This window comes from Cibotium barometz, chromosome 21, assembly GCF_041138505.1.
Source record: "Cibotium barometz isolate CiBa-2024 chromosome 21, ASM4113850v1, whole genome shotgun sequence".
Classification (NCBI taxonomy): domain Eukaryota; kingdom Viridiplantae; phylum Streptophyta; class Polypodiopsida; order Cyatheales; family Cibotiaceae; genus Cibotium; species Cibotium barometz.
In genome coordinates this window covers 39,651,832-39,672,317 of record NC_141066.1, presented here as the reverse complement: position 1 = coordinate 39,672,317, position 20,486 = coordinate 39,651,832, and the positions used below count along the sequence as shown (strand labels likewise).

At 43.0% G+C, this 20,486-nt stretch overlaps 1 protein-coding gene across 1 annotated transcript in view; it reads left to right on the top strand.

Annotated features, from left to right (window-relative positions):
* The first annotated feature begins 14,496 nt into the window (after positions 1-14,496).
* Positions 14,497-20,486, top strand: part of APP1 (aminopeptidase P1) — a 71,722-nt gene continuing 65,732 nt past the window's right edge. Inside the window, exons 1-2 of the mRNA XM_086815796.1 lie at positions 14,497-15,103; positions 16,474-16,537. Of these exons, the coding sequence (XP_086671922.1) occupies positions 15,014-15,103; positions 16,474-16,537 (154 nt within the window). The 5' untranslated portion in view covers positions 14,497-15,013. The remainder of the gene's footprint in view (positions 15,104-16,473; positions 16,538-20,486) is intronic.

Genomic DNA, 20,486 nt, shown 5'->3' with positions numbered 1-20,486 from the left:
GTGAAAAATGTTCTACCACCATACCATCCTGGTCTTGGGCTCTTCCATTACATAGTCTGTCAATGGCATCCAAGAGGGATGGGGGACTGCCCGGGTACTTCATATAAAGTTCTTGCATATACATGCCATGCCTCAGGTGCTGTGATAGGTGTGGGTGGCTGTCGCTCATGGAACATCTTCCACGCCCTCTTGCTATCCTACCCCAAAAATAGTTGGTATATCTCCATCTCAAGCTTGGCCATGTAATCCCACTTCTTCTTCCGCACAAGGCATTCGAAGAGCGTTCTAGCTTGTTTATGTGTATGGATGCCAAGGGTGATCTCCTGCTGCAAGTGGTCACGAGTCTCGCGACATTCATCATCGTACCAACCATTCTATGGGGCCATATGGTGAGGAGGGGTAGAAAGAGGGGGGGTATACAGGAAAGCATATGCTGTTGAACCGTGCAATACATCTACCAACTCTTTCGTAAGCTCATCAAGTGGACTACTCGGGTCAAGTGCGAACAGACCATCATATACTACACTGCCATATACCCTAGAGGTCTCCCGAGTAAAGTGATATCTTGGGTATTTGGTAGGACTAGAGGGTGGTGTGCCTCTAACATATCTGCAAGTCACATAAAATGTCAAATATGCATGGTATATTGCTATCCCAATGGGTCTGCCCGAAATGGAGAGATCCTGTATATCATGTATCAAGGTAGGTGAGCCCATCAGGTAATCCACTGTACTAGCTCCTCCCTTTTTGTTCCAGCATGTGAGAGAATTTGAACCCGGCCAACGAGATAGGCCATTATAAATAACTAGCCCATGTGCACTCCCCAAAGCTAGGAAGTGTCTCCCATATTCTGTCACCTCTCATATGTCCTGGGCAAATCTTTACATCCCTATCTCATCCGCTACTAGCTCACGGTACATGGGCTCATTCATAGCATAGAGAGCTGATTGTTCCCGGCCTGTACATGCATTAAAGTCCCCCGTTTAGTAGTACATCTCCCACGCTCGCAAATCTCATGATGTCCTCGTATAATGGCATATATGGTGATTCTCCTAGGCATAGCGTATCTGGAATGTGCCAGTGGGAAGTAGCATACTACAATGTAAATGTCTCGAGGTCTATTTATGCTCACTTTGATCCACATGTAGCGTGCATCTACACCTCTATGCATCACATGTACTACCTCCCGTAAGTCCTGCCTTAACAGTAGGGTGGTGTGCCTCTAACATATCTGCAAGTCACATAAAATGTCAAATATGCATGGTATATTGCTATCCCAATGGGTCTGCCCGAAATGGAGAGATCCTGTATATCATGTATCAAGGTAGGTGAGCCCATCAGGTAATCCACTGTACTAGCTCCTCCCTTTTTGTTCCAGCATGTGAGAGAATTTGAACCCGGCCAACGAGATAGGCCATTATAAATAACTAGCCCATGTGCACTCCCCAAAGCTAGGAAGTGTCTCCCATATTCTCTCACCTCTCATATGTCCTGGGCAAATACTAGAGGGTGGTGTGCCTCTAACATATCTGCAAGTCACATAAAATGTCAAATATGCATGGTATATTGCTATCCCAATGGGTCTGCCCGAAATGGAGAGATCCTGTAGGTGAGCCCATCAGGTAATCCACTGTACTAGCTCCTCCCTTTTTGTTCCAGCATGTGAGAGAATTTGAACCCGGCCAACGAGATAGGCCATTATAAATAACTAGCCCATGTGCACTCCCCAAAGCTAGGAAGTGTCTCCCATATTCTGTCACCTCTCATATGTCCTGGGCAAATCTTTACATCCCTATCTCATCCGCTACTAGCTCACGGTACATGGGCTCATTCATAGCATAGAGAGCTGATTGTTCCCGGCCTGTACATACATTAAAGTCCCCCGTTTAGTAGTACATCTCCCACGCTCGCAAATCTCATGATGTCCTCGTATAATGGCATATATGGTGATTCTCCTAGGCATAGCGTATCTGGAATGTGCCAGTGGGAAGTAGCATACTACAATGTAAATGTCTCGAGGTCTATTTATGCTCACTTTGATCCACATGTAGCGTGCATCTACACCTCTATGCATCACATGTACTACCTCCCGTAAGTCCTGCCTTAACAGTACTGTACCCCCCACTTCCTCTAGTCCTCCCTACTATGCGTGGTTGGGGTCGACATACTGATTCCCATCTATACCCTAGAACCTCTAGTAATTTACTCCCTACACATTGGTGTGTCTCTGTATACATGGCAATATCCCGGCCTTTGAAAGTGTCCTCAAAGTACCCTGCATCTACCCGTAGGGCTCCATTGCAGTTCCACACCGATAACTTCAAGGTCCCATAGGCCGTGCCCCGTCAGGATGATCGATGCTCCCGGATGAATACTTGCCCATCTCTATATACAGCCCACTTCCCCTCCTTATGTGCTTCAAGCACTCGAGGCATGTTTTCTTTCCGGTGTGCTACCTAGCCCGGCGTAAGATCCTCATCTAGATAAATTTTCTCTCCCTTAAGCGTGGCCCTCTCAATGAGAAAGGCATTCTTCTTATCCATATTTGCAAATTTCAATATCAATGCTCGTGCTCTGGTGGCATCCTTTCCCACTCTCCAGGCCTCTGCTATAGGAATCTTTGTGGCTCCTATCTTTGCACTCAGTGTCTTAGCATCTTCTTAGAGAGAGAGAGAGAGAGAGAGAGAGAGAGAGAGAGAGAGAGAGAGAGATTTTCACGTTAACATTCACAAGCGCCAAATTATCCCATGGGACTAAATACAAGCATTAGGCCATAATGACCGCAAACATGGCTAAGAGCATATAGTATAAATTTACTAATTGTGTAGCTTCATGATCTAGAGATACATTAGTTAAAGACTTAGGTTGCTAGTTTGGGAGCATGATTCATTCCTTCCACTTAATCATCGTGTCTACCTTCAGCATAGCCTAAAGATAAGTATATGCAAAGGTCTAAGGCCCAAAGTTACCTTTGTGACATCTATTGTTAGAACTCATCCTTCTATTGGCAATCCCTTTATGGTGATTCAGGGATGCATGGGTAACCATTGTACCATGCTAATAGATCACTTATGATCCTGGATGAATCAATGTTATTGGTATATGTATTTGGGGTCAGACTAGTGTTATTAGTATTGTGGGTGATCTTCGTGTTATTGGTGTATGTGTTTGTGCCTATTTTACATTGCCGTGTCGAGATTGATTTTGTGTATTCCAATTAATTATTGTAGCTGAAATGGTTGACATTGGCAAAAGGAGATAGGTGATGAGCATTGTGCTAGCCCCCCTAATTGACATGCTGCATTGATGATAATCTTTACATAGCGCATGGTCTCACTGATTATGGTGTCACATGGAGTAATATTTTGGTTTCCCATGTGCTAGATTTTTTGATTCCATATTATTCTACCCATTTTGTATGGTTGGGGCATTGATTTATAAGCTTACGTGCTTAAAACATTTACTTCTTTATGCAAATACTTATATGCAAGGACATTATTGAGTTTGAGTCTTCTTACTCTTATGATTGTGTTGCTTGTGTGCTTTGCTCTTCTCTCCTTTTGTTGTGCATGCATGCTTAGGGATTGTGTGGGTGAGTGATGGTGTTGTTGTATGCTCTCTTATCCCTCTCTCCTTCCCTTGTCTAGCTTTACATAATTTCCCTTATCATGGCATAGAAGTAGATGTTGAGCTTTCCATAGCTCTCTCATCTCTCTCTCTCTCTCTCTCTCTCTCTCTCTCTCTCTCTCTCTCCATGTTGCCCACCCATTTTCAAAGTTCCCTCACGGTGATAACAAGGGAAGCAAGGTTGAGGACCCTAGCTCTCCACAAGAGAGAGTTAGTCTTTCAAGAGTGGCTTGAGGTGTATATTGGTATGACCCTTGCATTATCCTCTCTTTCTCTCTATGTTGTAAGGTTTGAGTGGTCTCTCTTGTAAATATCTTTGGCATCACTCTGTCGTGCTAGGGAAGTGCCTAGCTTAGGAATCCCTTGCTATACTTCCGTGGCCATGTGCGTTCTTAGTCCCCATGCATGTTCCAAAAGTTGTGAATGCACGTTCATAAACTCTAACCGAGACATGACCATGCATGTTCCCAACTCACTTAGCCATACACACACCTTCACGAAACACACGTACTCAACTTGCAAACGCACGTTCACAAGTTCAATAGAAACAAAAACTTGAAAAATTCAATTGTATCTAGAATATCCAGGACCACTACAACACTTGTGTCAAGGTGAGAGGCACTCTTAACTGATCACCCTTACATGAACATGAGGTCTGGTAGGATTTTTGGACTCAACTCCACACTTGAGGAGAGTGCCTCGAATGGCATCAAATCTAGAGTACCATGAGGATTTTTAGGCTCAACCCCACACCTGAGCAGGGTTCCTTGAATGGCGTCAAATCTAGAGCACCCTCATAAGAGGAATCTTTGCACGCTTCACAATCCTAGGAACCCCGCATAGGAGCCAAACAGCCCTAGAAACCGAGCATTTGAGCAACGATGCTAGCTTGAGTAGGCCTATTCCTAGGAACCTATTTCTTCGGAGAGGCATATGGAGTGGGAAATTGGAATGCCCAATTCCCCCACTACAACTCAAAGGTGTTTTATAGACATCATAAAAAAATATCATCAGAGGTCGTCCAACTGAGGAGTGGGAGTCAAAGACTCACCAAACCAACCACCACCAGCTAGGTAAACCAAGCATGGAGGCATCTACTCTTGATATGGACCTAACCAATCTAGGTCGAGAATGAAAAGCATTAATAGAGAAAGTACTAATCCTTCCTAGATCCACAATGGGTGTGGCTTCTAAGATAGCAACTATTCTGGTAGGGTTTGTCTCAGCTACCTCATAAAACATGAACCTTGGTGTGTTTGGTTGCTACATCTGACCCCAGTACGAGAAGTGAAGGGGGATTTAGGTTTAACATATCTACAAAGGCCACATCAACCACTTACATCGCTAGGGCTATGAGGAGTCTCTCTAAGCTATTGAACGCATAACCATGAAAGCCATGCGGCAACACGGAGCAAGGAGCTCCTGGTTAAACCCAACACTAGGAGGTGCATACATGCCACAATATGAACCAACCTTGCAGGGCCATCCTCCACAGTACCCAAGCGAGTACAAGGGCAACACCTAGCATATGTCATGCCTCCACCAACCTATCCTAACCCATACTAGCACCCTTAGCCACAACCTCAACCACCGCTTACACCTCCACCCTCTACGCTAACCATGGAAGATCTCTAGAGGATAGCAGCCCAAATAGGGAGGGGGTAGCAACAAGAGTAGTTGCAACACCTCCATAAGCTGTTGCTATAGCAGAACCAAACCCTAGGCAACATAATCCCATGTAAATCACAAAATTAATGTCCAAGTTCAATGGGAGTGGAGACCCCATTACACTCATGGAAGCAGATGTGTGCCATGTGCAAACGGCATGATGCACTTGTACATGTAAGTTCCTTCGGCCTTACCCTAGAAGGGAAGGCAAGACAGTGGTTTCAATCACTAAAAACAGAAGATAAAGTTGACTTTGACTCCCTAAAGATTGCTTTCACAATTGGATACTCCTACCAGGGAACCTGATGGAACCCGATCGATTAGCTTTAACATGTCAAACAGCAAGAAAAAGAATCCATCAGAGACTATATCATGGAGTGAGATACCTTTACTCATGATGCTCAGATAGTGACAAATTCTATAACGAATAGTTGACTAGAAGATTCCTAGAAGGAATCCTCAATTCAACCTTTAACACCTTGTACTCGAAAAAACATAAGAACTTTGAGGAATGTTGTGGAAGTGTCATAGACTTTGGTGATAACTGCATGGAAACTTCTTCAAGGAATCTCCCTAAAGGAACCCCTTTTTAAGCATCCTTTGATACAATACCTTACAAGGTAGGTGTTAAAGGGAAAGGGTCACAAGCCACACCCACCATAGAATATTTAGGGCCCGCGCTCATGTAAGAATGGAAGGTCGGGGTAATGAAAGATAATGTGGGCCAACCACATCTGTACCCCAAAAGTGAGTTGGTATGGTGTTTAATATGTTGTGCCAACCACACAAGCACAAAATTCCCCCACCAAAGACCAAGGCAAGGAGGTATCTAGTGTGCTTATTACTACATTAGGATGGTAAACCATGACAATATCCACATCTGTATCCCAAATGTGAGTTGGTCTGGTGTTTAATGTGTTGTGCCAACCACACAAGCACAAAATGCCCCCACCAAAGACCAAGGCAAGGAGGTATCTAGTGTGCTTATTACTACATGAGGATGGTAAATTGTGACACTATCCATTGCTTCAAAAGTCAACCTCAGAGGCAACAACCGATGGTTGCACCAGCTCTACGCGGCCAATACACCTAGCCTTGCCAAAACAGCTCCACAAGCAAGACCCACGGTTGCCAATGCAGCTTACTCGGGGAAATATGTGCCCCAATGAGGAGTCTTAAGAGTCCCATAACAACCCAAATTCCTCTAATACTACCACAGCAACCACCCATTCCCCAACTGACCCCCTAGGTGAAAAGCACTCATCAGAAAATCTCATTGAAAGATGTCAAGAAAGTAGAAAAAGAGTCAAAAAAAGCACGCGTGTTGGCAAAAAGAAGAAAGCAGGAGGAAGGAAACTTGGGCAGGAGAGTCCACAAGGATTCCATCACTATTTCTATAACATGGTTCTCTAATCAGTGATGAACTAGGTGCATCTAAGGATGGGATCCATGGTAGGTGAAAGCCTGGTCCATGGTATGGCCCATCACCCTGATTTGCCAGTGATCAGAATACCACCACCTTTGGAATTTAAAAAAAAAACTCTGAGTAAGTTGCACATGTACGTTCACACATCATCATGCACGTTCACATTTGTGTGTACATGTTCACATCTATGCATGTACGTTCACACTTTAGCATGCACATTCACATCTGTGCATATATGTTCACACTTCATTACACACATTCACATTTGTGCATATATGTTCACACTTCATTACACACATTCACATTTGCATACACATGTTCACACTTTTGCATGCATGTTTGGAGGTCTATATGCACATATGCCGTTCTGCATATACACGTGCCCAACAATGGTGTGTAAACACACGTACCCACTATATATGTACATTCCCAAGTAAAATACTATAAAAGCAAAGGGCCCCCACTCATTTTCCACTATTTCCTTTGCACCTAGCCAAACTCTTACCATTTTATTCATGCCACTATATACATATGTTCCTAAGTAAAATACTATAAAAGTAAAGGGCCCTCCTCTCATTTTTTTTCTATTTCCTTTGCATGTAGCCAAACTATTGCCATTTGTTTTCTTTCCTTCTCTTGCCTTCCCAACCATCAGCATCCTCTACTCTCACCATGCAACTGCTGCTGCTAGGGAATTCGAGACCTCCTCTCACACTGTCCTCCCAAGAAGAGGAAGGCCATAAAAGTCGCCAAGCTCCTAGAGTATCAGGTAGCTGCCACACTAACTTCTCTCCACTTGGCGTGGAGCTACTTATGAGAAGTTGGTGGTGGGCCACATGATCCTCAACAAAATCTAGCAAGAAATGGAAGGTTAACCATACCATGAATGCTACCAAATTGTAAGGACCTCGAAAATTATGGAGCACCTCACCCGACTGGGACTTGGTGGTCTCGCCTCTATAGTTCCCACTTGGGGTCCCAACCTCACCACATGCTTGAGGTTCATTTCTTCATACGATACCCATCTCAGTATTGGTACGGTTAGGGATGCCACAAGGTGCTAATCTCACCCTTGCCCTCACTGTTGATGTGGCCCATGAGGCCTTGCACATACCTTGGGTCACCAAACCCTACTAGAATCTTAGTGGTGCACATAGCATAGTCCGAGATGTATATCAAACAAGCATGGCATTAGTGAGAGGATATTACCTCCCAGGACCTCTACACCCCTGCCTATGCCCTAACTATGCTCACTAACCTCTACTAGACAAACAAGTACAACCGTTGTGTAATCTTTTCCTTCTCGGTTGGGTCAGGCCATCGACTGGGCCCCCTAAGAATCCTCATCTTGCACCATCGAATATGAAAGTAGCTCCAGCTAATGCAAACCACCAAATGCCACTTGTTCGACATAGTCCATGTGGCATACTCGTATGACATTTTTGACAAAGAATCCAGAGAGGCCCTGGAATTCTATCAATCAATAAATATGACATTACAAGTTGAAGATGAAGAGGAAGACACCATAGAGACTGCTCGAGATAATGACGATGATAATGCATCCTGGCAGCAAAGAACTCTATGAGGAAGGCCCCCGAAAAGGTAAAACGGTGGGCCCAACATTTTTCCCAAGGCCCTTCTCCATTAGGTGGCCTCTTGTCAATTGCCCTTACTTCAAGCCTGAAGGCGATGAATTTGGTTCGAGCTTAGGTATATACAACTCCTAACCATCTTCAAACTTCTTTGAAAAATAAAAAAGTAAATACCAATTTTCTTTTTACAAACATTCATAGCTTCAAACTGACAACAAAATATTATCTTATTACATTTATTCTACTTCAATTGCCATTATCCTTGCATATGATCTTGGCACATATATCACACATGTGACCCTACTCTTAAGGATAGACTCTGCACATTAGCAAACATAATGTAATTATTAGAGAAATTTATAATAGAAAAGTGTTTCTAACAAATACAATCAATTTACACTAATAAATGATAACCTCTCACCTTTCTTTGCTAACAAAGCCATTACTCCAAAGAGAGAGAGAGAGAGAGAGAGAGAGAGAGAGAGAGAGAGAGAGAGAGAGAGCAAGAAAAAAACATAGAACTATAAAACATGTTGAGAGATAGAAAAAGAAAGAGTGAGATTATAAAATAAAAAGGGAGATATAAAGACTTTGAGAAAATAGAGAATTCATTAATATCACCCGGAGAGTCAAGCAGGAAAGTTGAATACAAATTTTCCTTGGAACAAAACATCATACTCTCACAAATCTCTAGGCAACTACCTTACTTTCCAACATACGGCTCTTCTTCTTCATAATAGCATTTAGTCAATTATTAACAGATATCTTTAGACTCGATACCTCCGAGCCTAATGCCCGTACTTAGTCTTTTAAAGGATCGGCTTGTTCTTTACATTCCCTAGTACATCCGCCTAGATGCCCCTCAATTTTAACATGTAAATTTTTCATAAAGGAAATCATGTCTAGTTGGTTGGCCTCCATGCAACCACTGCTATCGAGAATGCGATGAAGATGATGTGTCAACTCATCTCTCATCATATCTCCCCTTTGAGTGCCACTTCCATGGACCTCATCCCAAATGACATCTAAGACAACCACACACACACACACACACACAAACCAAAACAACAAAAAACTTATGGTCTCTCTCTTTCTCTCCCTCTCTCTCTATTTCTCAAAGGCAAGAGTAACTATGTGTGTTACATGTGGCTAAGTGTGTGTGTGTGTGTGTGTGTGTGTGAGAGAGAGAGAGAGAGAGAGAGAGAGAGAGAGAGAGAGAGAGAAAGACATCCATTAATAACCTCAAAGATTATCTTCATCAATTTCCTTCTCGAAATGCACTTCAGTATTTCCCTGAAAATGAAGCGCTTTTCCTCAGGGCTCCTACATCTACTACCGATAATATAGAATGCATCTAGTAATCCTAATGCTTCTTTGATTGAAAGGAGCTTGAGATTGTCATCTAACCTATAGGGGGTCCAACATTATATAAATATACCATGAATTAGCATCATGCCATCCATCAAATCCATGAACTTCCCATTTTGGGTTGGGTTGGTATCCATGGTATCAAGAAAAACCCAATTGTGGAATCTCTTCAAAAAATAGTAAATATGATAATTTATTGTTTTCGTAGACCAACTTTAAAATATCTAATAACATATATCTACATAAAACATAAACAAACTTTACATTAAATCTTTTTTTTTGTGAGAGAGAGAGAGAGAGAGAGAGAGAGAGAGAGAGAGAGAGAGAGAGAGTAAAAGAAAAGGAGTGAGAAACAGAGACAATATATATAAAACTAAACATTAAAATACTTAAAGAAACCTTCTAGCACCAATGGTCACAAAAGAAAGACATACCCATATTCACAAAAGAAAGACATACCCATATTTAATATTTAATGAATTTGCGCATCGGAATACATTTGATAACTTTATCAAATACCTGTCATATTTGATCTTTATCACTAAAGACCATATAGTCTATTTGATAAAAATCTATCAAGCCTAGATTTTCTTTATTATACATGAGGACTATATTTTCTTCTAATTTTTATAGACGTAAGCATATAATAATTTTAAAAACATCATCTCATCCACAACAGCTTCAACCTGCCATGGCCCATCCCATCCCCCATAAAAGAAGCGATGCTCAAACTTTGTAGCCAAATTCACCCTTTCCTCAAAGGAAAGGGTGCTCCTCATGTGCTAAAAAAAATGCGAGTCACCTCTTCCATCTGTTTCAGTCATACATACATACTTATATAGTAAGATGTATGACATAGGTATATAGATGTATGACATATACATAGATGTGATATGTAAATAAACACATGTAATTGCAAGTTCACACACGTACTTATTTACACACTAACACACAAAGATACACACATTACCACACCACATAGATCTAAGTATATGAATAAAAGTTGTAACCATTTTTAAAATCTTTGTCTCTCTCTCACCCTCTCTTTGTCACACACACACAAATACATCCAAGTCTTCTCTCTCTCTCTCTCTCTCTCTCTATATATATATATATATATATGTGTGTGTGTGTGTGTGTGTGTGTGTGTGTGCGTGCGTGCGTGTGTGTGTGTGTTGGTATGTAGGTATATTTACATGTTTACATATATATATGTGTGTGTAAATGTGTGTATGTCTAAAAGTATGTCACTTGAAATAGAAATTCACATATCTAATATGTACGTATCGTTTGAAATAAAAATTCATTTACAATAAGGCAATTGGTTATCCTAGAATAAAGACCCTACACACACACACAAATAAGAACAAGTCTCCTCTCTCTCTCTCTATATATATATGTATATATGCATATTTACATATGTGTGTGTGTGTGTGTGTGTGTGTGTGTGTAGTAAACATGTGTTTTTGCTTACCTTGCGTGCTTATGTTGGTGTGTGTATGTGTTACCATAATCTTCCTTTGATAGATTATTGTAAATCCATTGCATATATACACTCCTTTACATCCAATTCAAATCACAAACACCACATAACCTTACAATGTACTCTCTTCAAACCCTTGCAAATGTTAATTGCAACTTCACTCAAAGAATTAATCACCCTCCTTCTCTTGACATGTTAGCACATTGCTACTCATGGGCTAATAATTAATTAAGAAATAGAGTCATGCCACAAATTAGCATGTGATTTTGCATGTGCATCCATGTGTGATCTATGTGATACATGTATCTACATATGTGTGCGTGTGTCACCATATTCTGCCTTTGATAGATTCTTTAAAAAACATTACTATACAACTTTTATAATGTGTGTGTGTGTGTGTGAATATATAGGGGGGTGTGTGTGTGTGTGAATATATAGGTGTGTGTGTTTGTGAGTGTGTATGTATGTATGCTTGTGGGGTGTTGTATGTACGTTTATATATACATACATATGTGGGTATATATGTATGCATGTGGGGTGTATGAAGTACGTACACATGTTTTAAGAATTTGTATTTTATATGTACGTATATATGTACATGCGTAGGTGGGTATGTATGTATGTACATACATGCATACATATATATATGCATGTGGGCTGTACGCATGCATGCATGTTTGAATATGTGTGTGTGTACACCACATAACCGTATAACACATACTTCACAGTATAGTCTCTTCAAACTCTATCAAATTTACTCCAAACTCATTCAAAGAAAACAAATATGCACGCATATATGTACATACGTAGGTGGGTAATATGCACGTATATATGTACATGCGTAGGTGGGTAATATGTATGTATGTACATACATACATACACATATATATGCATGTGGGGTGTGTGCACCATAATTCTTACAGATAATGGGGATGGAAATAGTCTCATCTTGGTGGCATAGTCTAAGACTTGCTCTATACAACTTTTGAAATATGTATGAGTATGTATATATGCACATATATATGTATTTACGTAGGTGGGTATATATGTATTTACATACATACATACACATATATATGCATGTGGGGTGTATGCATGCATGCATGTTTGAATATGTGTGTGTGTGTGTGTGTGTGTGTGTACACAATGTAACCTTATAAAACAAACGCTTTATAATATACTCTTGTGTGTGTGTGTGTGTGTACACAATGTAACCTTATAAAACAAACGCTTTATAATATACTCTCTTCAAACTCTTGCAAATTTGCTCCACACTCATTCAAAGAAAACAAATATGCAAACATTAATAGGTAACTTCACCGTCCTTTTCTTGACATGTTAGCATGTTGCTACTTATAGGCTTATAATTAAGGAATAAAGTGTGTGCGTATGTGTCACCGTATTCTCCCAAAACACAAAAGAAAACATAACCTTTTAACACATACTTTACAATATACTCTCTTCAAACTCTTGCGAAATCGCTACGCAATATTCAATGGTAACAAACATGCAAGGGCACACACACACATGTGTGTATATGTATGTATGAACACATACTCTCTCTCTCTCTCTCTCTCTCTCTCTCTCTCTCTATCTATCTATCTATCTATATCACACTTTCTCTATATATGTACATATGTAGGTGGGTATATATGTATGTACATACACATACACATATATATGCATCTGGGGTGTATGCACCATAATTCTTGCGAATAATGGGGTTGAAAATAGTCTCATCTTGAACTTGCTCTCTATTTAAAATACATTATACTATACAACTTTTGTAATATGTATGTGCATCCATGTGTGATCTATGTGTTATATGTATCTACATGTGTGTGTGGGTACGTATGTGCACGTCACATACTTTACATTATACTCTCTTCAAACTCTTGTGGATGCTTTTGGAGCTAGCTAATTCAAGGGCAACAAACATGCTAGGGCACACACACATACACACGTGTATATGTATGCACTCTCTCTCTCTCTCTCTAATATTTAATTTTTTTAACACTTATTAGCTTTTGTTGCGCACATATTAACACCAAGGAGGCTATGCACGCATGCTGTGGAGCATAGCTCTACTTGCATACTAAAAGCGCACCACATATTAACACCAAGGAGGCCACACATTCATGCTGTGGAGCGCAAAGTTAGAACACACACATTGCAACTTCAAATATGCTGAAAATTGGTATGCATGCTTGAGAGAGAGGGAGGGCCACCACTTACTATCGGGTGGCTGCTACGAAGAGCAAGAGTGGTATGCATGCTGCTTGGACGGGGCGTTGACCTTACAAAGAGAGTATGAGATGAAGAGCTGGCGTTACCTGTAGCATGCAACACACAGCAAACAACAAAGGTGAGAGAGACAACTCACCCGTGGAGTGGTATGCACGTTGCCTGGACTGGGCGCCGACCTTGCTGAGATATCGAGAGATGAAGAGCTGGCGAAACTTGCAACATGCAGCACATAACAAACAATAGAGGGGTGTGTGTGTGAGAGAGAGAGAGAGAGAGAGAGCTCATTAGGCATCGATGTTGTAGAGAGAGCAAGAGACATTAAGGAGCTCGAATGAGGCGACGGATGACCTGTAGGCTGCTGAATCTTCGAGCGAGGGCGAGCTAAAATGTTCGAGCAAGGGAGGGGGAGCGAAAATGTTTGATTGAGGAAGGGGGACTGAAGACCTTCGATTGGGAGGAGGACAAGGAAGCGGGCGGCTCCAAGGCTGGAATATTTCGAATTCACCAAGCGACCTTCATGGTGGGTGGCTTTGGCAGTCTGCGAGTTGGGGCGAGCTAAAACGTTCGAGCGAGGGAGGGGGAGCGAAAACGTTTGATTGAGGGAGGAAGCGGGCGGCTCCAAGGTTGGAATATTTCGAATTCTCCAAGCGACCTTCATGGTGGGTGGCTTTGGCAGTCTGCGAACCTGCATGGCAAGGTGGCAGCTAGTGGTGACGTTCAAGGTTGAAAGACGAAGATGGCAACTATGGCATCTCTACGACCCTGCATGGCAAGGCGGCGGCAGGGTCATGGAGATCTCCACAAAGCGAGGCCCACTGGCCCAGGGGAACACTGAAACTTTGTTGACAAGTGGTTCGAGCATAGGTCAACCCGCTTATATTATACGTAGAAGTCTTTTATGTTAAAAGAAAGAGAGAAGGGATGTAGGAGGTGAAGGGCTGCTTTTGTTAATATTAATATATACCACTAACATTTTGTAGTTTGCTATTAATTAATTAATGCGCACCAAAAACAACGCATGAGTCCCAAAAACCAACCTTTTTTTCCTAATGTTCTTATTTAGTAATTAAAAAAAACGGCAATCCATTGCTTTTTTTTTTGGGTGTTTTTTTGCTGCACTGGCTCGCTGTCTCTGTGTCATCGCCCCATAGCCGATCTCTCATCTCTTTCCCTTCTCCATGCTTTCTTGCGACCTAACCACCTACAACCTTCTCTTTCCCTTCTCCATGCTCTCCTCCGACCTCACCACCTACAACCGATCTCTCTTCTCTTTCCCTTCTCCTACGACCTCCTTCTTTCCTTTCTTCCGCAGTCGGCGGGCTGCCTTCGCCCTCCTTCGTGCAGCTTCGTCTGCCTGCCTTCACGCGCTTGGCCTAAGGTTGCCAACCTTCGGTGAGCGTAAGGGTGAGCCATTAATAATTAATGCCCACCAATAAAAGTAAAATATGCACCACCAATAAAAGAAATTGCGGTGCCCGTATCAAAGGCACAATCAGTGAAAAGAAAGCAGAGTCTTTTAGTGGTTAAAAAAAGTGGTGTGAGAAGGCCAGAAGAAGAAGAAAACAGAAGACGACGACGATTTGCCTTCGTTCCGAGCGAGCTATGGATCCTCTCGACGCCCTGCGCCCCCTTATGGAGAGCCACTCCCCGCCTCTCGACGCCCTGATCGTCCCCTCCGAAGACGCCCACCAGGTAATCTTATTATCCAACACGCATCTCTCCGTATAGAGGTCACTCCAGATTTGTAAACGCTTCTCGTGCAGACTCTAGTGTGATTTGTAGTCTTAATGCCTGTACAGCCACATGCCTGCGTGGGTTCGATTCCTGTCTGTGGCAGCCAACTAAAAGAAATGAATTCCCCTATTGTCATTTTAGGATCTCTCAGAGAAGAAATTCTAAGCCTTAATTGATGGTGGGACAGGGCCGTGGTATAGACAGTTAGGGATGTTCGAAAGTAGAGTAGGTGCACGCATGTGATGGGGGATTCTATTACCCGGAGGCAATGCCTATGAGAATGTGAAGTTGTCAGGGCTGCCAGAGTAACACTCACCAAAATGTACACTGGTGCTTTTTTTAAGGGGGCTATTTGCCACACTGATTCAGAGGCACAGATTGTAAAGCTCAGAATGGGTTGAGGAAGGGTGGTTTAGTTACCAACGAGACAACTTGACAAGGCAACTTATATGTCGAGTTCAGGAAAGGTACATAGTTGGTAATCGAGAACACAGCTTGGATGAGGAGTCAAAAGTGGTGATAGCCTTAGGATCAGAGGTGCTCCCAAGAGGAGCTTTGGCGTGGTGGTAAGCCAGCCAACCCCTCCAAGAAGGTATGAACTAGGAAAAGTTTAATGCTTTGCAGGCTAAATCTAGTAGAGAGATCCTTCTTGAGCACACTAGGCTCAGGTCATGAATGCTAATTATGTATGTGCTTGTCTTATTTTGAACCTTGTATTTAGCAGCTTGAGTCTGTGAGTTCACCCGTGGTCGTGAAGTCATCGTGTACTAAATGATGACCATACACCTGTCCCCATCATTGCAGACAAGCAAATTCACATCAGAGGATCTGCAAAAAAAAACACTAACACAATGCTTGCAGCTCGTCACAAACATCCGCCCCTCTCATAGATGCAGGTGGATATCGAATGTGGTCTCGACACTCTCAAAAACATAATTCAGCAAGGTGCAACAAAGAAAAGTACTCCAATCTCTAGCACCCATTGAGAGCTCAACTAGGAATCTAGCTGAGGTTAACAGTTGTAATCCTTTCAAGCAAACGCTTCACCGGAAAGGAAGGTGGGGCATCCGTAGGCCTGACCTCCCAATTCCGAGGGTCTCACTGCAATTTATGATCATAATCCTCACCTATGTAGATGATTGGTGAGAGTGTCCTGAACTGAATGTCACTTTACACTAGCGGTCAGACTGCCTTTATACTTTGAGAAGGACTTATTACATGAAGTTTGCTATAAGCTTTGATGCATTTTATTTTCCTTTTGAGATGCCTTTCATTGAGAAAGACTGGTTTGCTGAATTTGAATTCTATTTATGTTTGTTTGCTCTTAGAGTGAATATGTAGCAGATCGTGATAGGCGACGTGCATATGTTTCCGGTTTTACCGGCAGTGCTGGTAAGTCAACATTTGTTTATGTCAAAAATGAAATTGGACAATATTTGTTTTAATCTAAATCTCTCTCTCTCTCTCTCTCTCTCTCTCTCTCACACACACACACACACACACACACACACACACACACACATGAACAGGGTTAGGAAAAGATCTCCTCATATCCTTGGTGAGGTTAGCCAAGATGCTATACATCATTGGTCGTGGAGCGGTTGTCATGTACATGCACATGGACATGCTTATGTTAGCAGTCATCTCCTGTCTGTATATTTACACCAGGGCCTCTGTTGTGGGTGTGCCCGCCCGATTTAGGTGTTTTCTCATTTTTCCCCACTCTCCATATTTTTTCCCTATTTTTCCTCAGGTGTGGGAGGCTGTCCTGTGGCTGTTGGCTCATCTAGATGATGGCCGAGTGATTCTGTTGCCCCCAAGTTGTCCTCTGTAGCTGGCCAGTTTGATCTGTGCGACTGGAGGGCTGAGTAGGTCGTGGTCGACATCTAGCTGCTGTCGGCTGTCTTTTGTGCAGGCCGACTGGTTGTAGGGGCCATATAAAATGGCCCCTTGCCCCCACACAGTTTGTATTCAGTATTTCAGGATTTTCTTGTGTATATAGCAGAGTTACACACCTCTCTCTCTCCCTCTCTATTGCTGTGTTTATCTGCAGTGCACTTGCTCTTGTGTTTTTAGATCTTGTCTTCATCTCCGTTGCATATTCTGATAGCTTAATCCCAGGGTAATCCTTGATCTGCAATAGATAAACATTAGGTTCAGGGCACGAGCTAGGCTCGAACAAGCTTAGAAAAAACTCAAGTTGGACACAACTGACGTCAGCCAGACATTGCAAAGGTGTACCTTTGGTTGGTAGGAAATGTGATTATTTGTCCATGGGAGATGGTCGACAGCAAGAGCCTATATAAGGCATAATATTGATCGTTGTTAGACACCTCCCTCCCACTTGGGGCTAGGAAGGATATTGTTCGAATGGATTCTTGCCCTCCGCTTCTCACGTTGCCATGTGGCAGTCTATTATCCCACATAGTGGGTTGGGGTCAACTTAACCCCTCTATATATAGGGCAAAATGCCCCTTGGTCTCTCCTCATCCCCCACTTTATTGGTGGTCTCATGGGATGTTTGGGTGGGAGGGGACCCGGTCGGTTGATGGCTGTCTTCCGCGTGTTGCGCCTCTATTTCACTTGGTGCTCCGCGCTCCGCGTTGGGGGGTGTTGGATTGGATTCTTGCCCTCTGCTTCTCTATTATCCCACATAGAGGATTGGGGTCAACTTAACCCCTCTATATAGGGCAAAATGCCCCTTGGTCTCCCCTTATCCCCCACCTTTATTGGTGGTCTCATGGGATGTTTGGGTGGGGGGGACTCAGCCGGTTGATGGGTGTCTTCCATGTGCTACGCCTCTATTTCACTTGGCGCTCTGTGCTCTCTGTGTTCTTTCATATAGGACCTATGAGGTCTAGATTAGGACTTTTGGATTGCTAAAGGCAACCAACATCTTACACCCTTAGGTACTATATGAATATACTCAATACACAGCCATCCCCCCCCCCCCTCTCTCTCTCTCTCTCTCTCTCTCTCTCTCTCTCTCTATTCTCTGTCAATGCTGATTCAAGTGTTCCTATGTAGTACTTAGGGCTGGAAGAAGACTACCCAGAGCTTCGGCATGTCACAGTGGTATTAGAGCATCAGGCTCAGCTATGCTACGTGTTGTTGGTGTCCCAGAAGAAGTGCACAAGTCCAAGGAGAGAAAGTCAACCTGTGTCAAGACCCTCAAAAGTTGGTTGGTGTTAGGCAAAACCCAAGGGGAGGGTTTCATGACAGTTGGTAGCCAGTTGGGGGCTGCCCAAGAAGCTTTCATGGAGTACTCCAAGGGATGAAGTTCATCCAAGGGGTGGACCCATGGGTACCATGATTAGTTTCAAGAAGAAGGATTCATGTTTGTGTTCAGGGACATGGCAAGAAGGCAAGGAGACAAAGTGGAACAGATGTAGAGATCTCTACTTCAGATTTGGAGTGGATTCAGAGACCTAAGGCAAGGTTTTCAGTGAAAAGGTTGCCAGGAAGGGAAGGATGACAGGTATGAGACAGCATATGTGGAGATTGGGGATGATGATAGTCATCCAAGGTCAAAGGTTGGAATGTCATCATCAAGTTTAGCAGAAGGAGATGTCATGTTCATGCACATGGACATGCTTAATCCTAGGCTAATCCTTGATTTGCAATAGATAAACATTAGGTTTAGGGCACTAGCCAGGCTCAGGAAAAACTCAAGTTGGACACAACTAACGTCGACTAGACATTGCTAAGGTGTACCTCTGGTCAGCAGGACCTATGTGATTTATTTGTCCATGGGAGCTGGCCGACAACAATCGCCAATTGGCTTGGTTGCCAAGAGCCTATATAAGGCACAATATTGATCATTGTTGCTCACTCCCACTTGGGGGTTGGTCTAGGATAGCACCCTTGAGGTCTAGATTAGGAGTTTTGGGTTGCTTAAGGTAAGAGCCAACATCTTGTACTCTTTTGTACTATATGAATGTACTGAATACACAACCATCTCTCTCTCTCTCTCTCTCTCTCTCTATTCTTTGTTTGTGTTGATTGTTCTTGCACCAAGAGTTCCTATGCAGTACGTAGGGTTGAAAGCAAACTACCTAGAGCTTCCTATGTCACATTAGTGCACGCACTTTAAGGCTAGGTCCTAGTGCCTATATAAAGGATCCTCATGTAACATTATTTATAAGTTCAATCAAGCTGAAGCAAGTTTCCGTGTAACATGGATACACATCTCTTATTTAAGGTGTGGTGTGCGATTGGACCAATCGCACCTCATCCCACTAGTTGAGAGTGGAGACAACGAGATATGGGCCGATAGCAGCTGCACCAGAGGACAGGACGTGACATCTTTGCCATACAGAGGCTCATTATATATGCAAATGCCTAGTATACTATGAGATTAGGGGGAGCCTCTTCCGAGAAGGATCTGTTAGAAGTCATCTCTTGTTTTTACTGAGACACTAGGGCCTTTGTTGTGGGTGTGCCCGCCCTTGTAGGTGGTGGTCTCATTTTTCTTCACTCCCTGTATTTTTCCAATATTTTTTCCTATTTTTCTTGGCTTGGGTGGATGCCCAGTGTTGGCAGGAGGGCCCATGAGCTGACCGACTGATGCTTCAGGTCCACGACCTCACACATGCACTGGCCGACTGTTGACAGCTGGCCAACTGCCTGTCTTGGCTGGTCGTGGAGGTTCAGGGCCTGTCGGCTACCCTTCTACAGGCCGACCGAGTCCCGACTGCATCATTGGGGCCATATAAAATGGCTCCACAGTCCCTTGCCATTGTTATATTATATTCGGGATCTTCTTGTGTATATATAGGAGAGTTATACGCCTCTCTCTCCATTGCTGTCTATCTTCTGCACTTGCTCTTGTGTTTCCAGATTCGGTCATCATCTCTGCTGCGTATTCTGACATGGTATCAGAGCCCTAGGTTCTTGATAGTTCTTGGGATTTGTGTGAGCAAGAGGGGGACTGTTGTGTTGCTGATTGGTGGATTGTTCGGGACTGTTTAGGAAGAGGAGAAGCAAGAGTACGGCGGGCTGATTTGCTTGACAGCCACTTGCAGGTGTAAGTTCTTCTTTGTTTCCACCCACGCACCCTTTTTAGATTACATCCCTGCAATGGCAGATTTGTTAGAGATGGCAGATTTGTTAGAGATTCGGTCATCATCTCTGCTGCATATTCTGACATGGTATCAGAGCCCTAGGTTCTTGATAGTTCGTGGGATTTGTGTGAGCAAGAGGGGGACTATTGTGTTGCTGATTGGTGGATTGTTCGGCACTGTTCGGGAAGAGGAGAAGCAAGAGTACGGCGGGTTGATTTGCTTGACAGCCACTTGCAGGTGTAAGTTCTTCTTTGTTTCCACCCACCCACCTTTTTTTA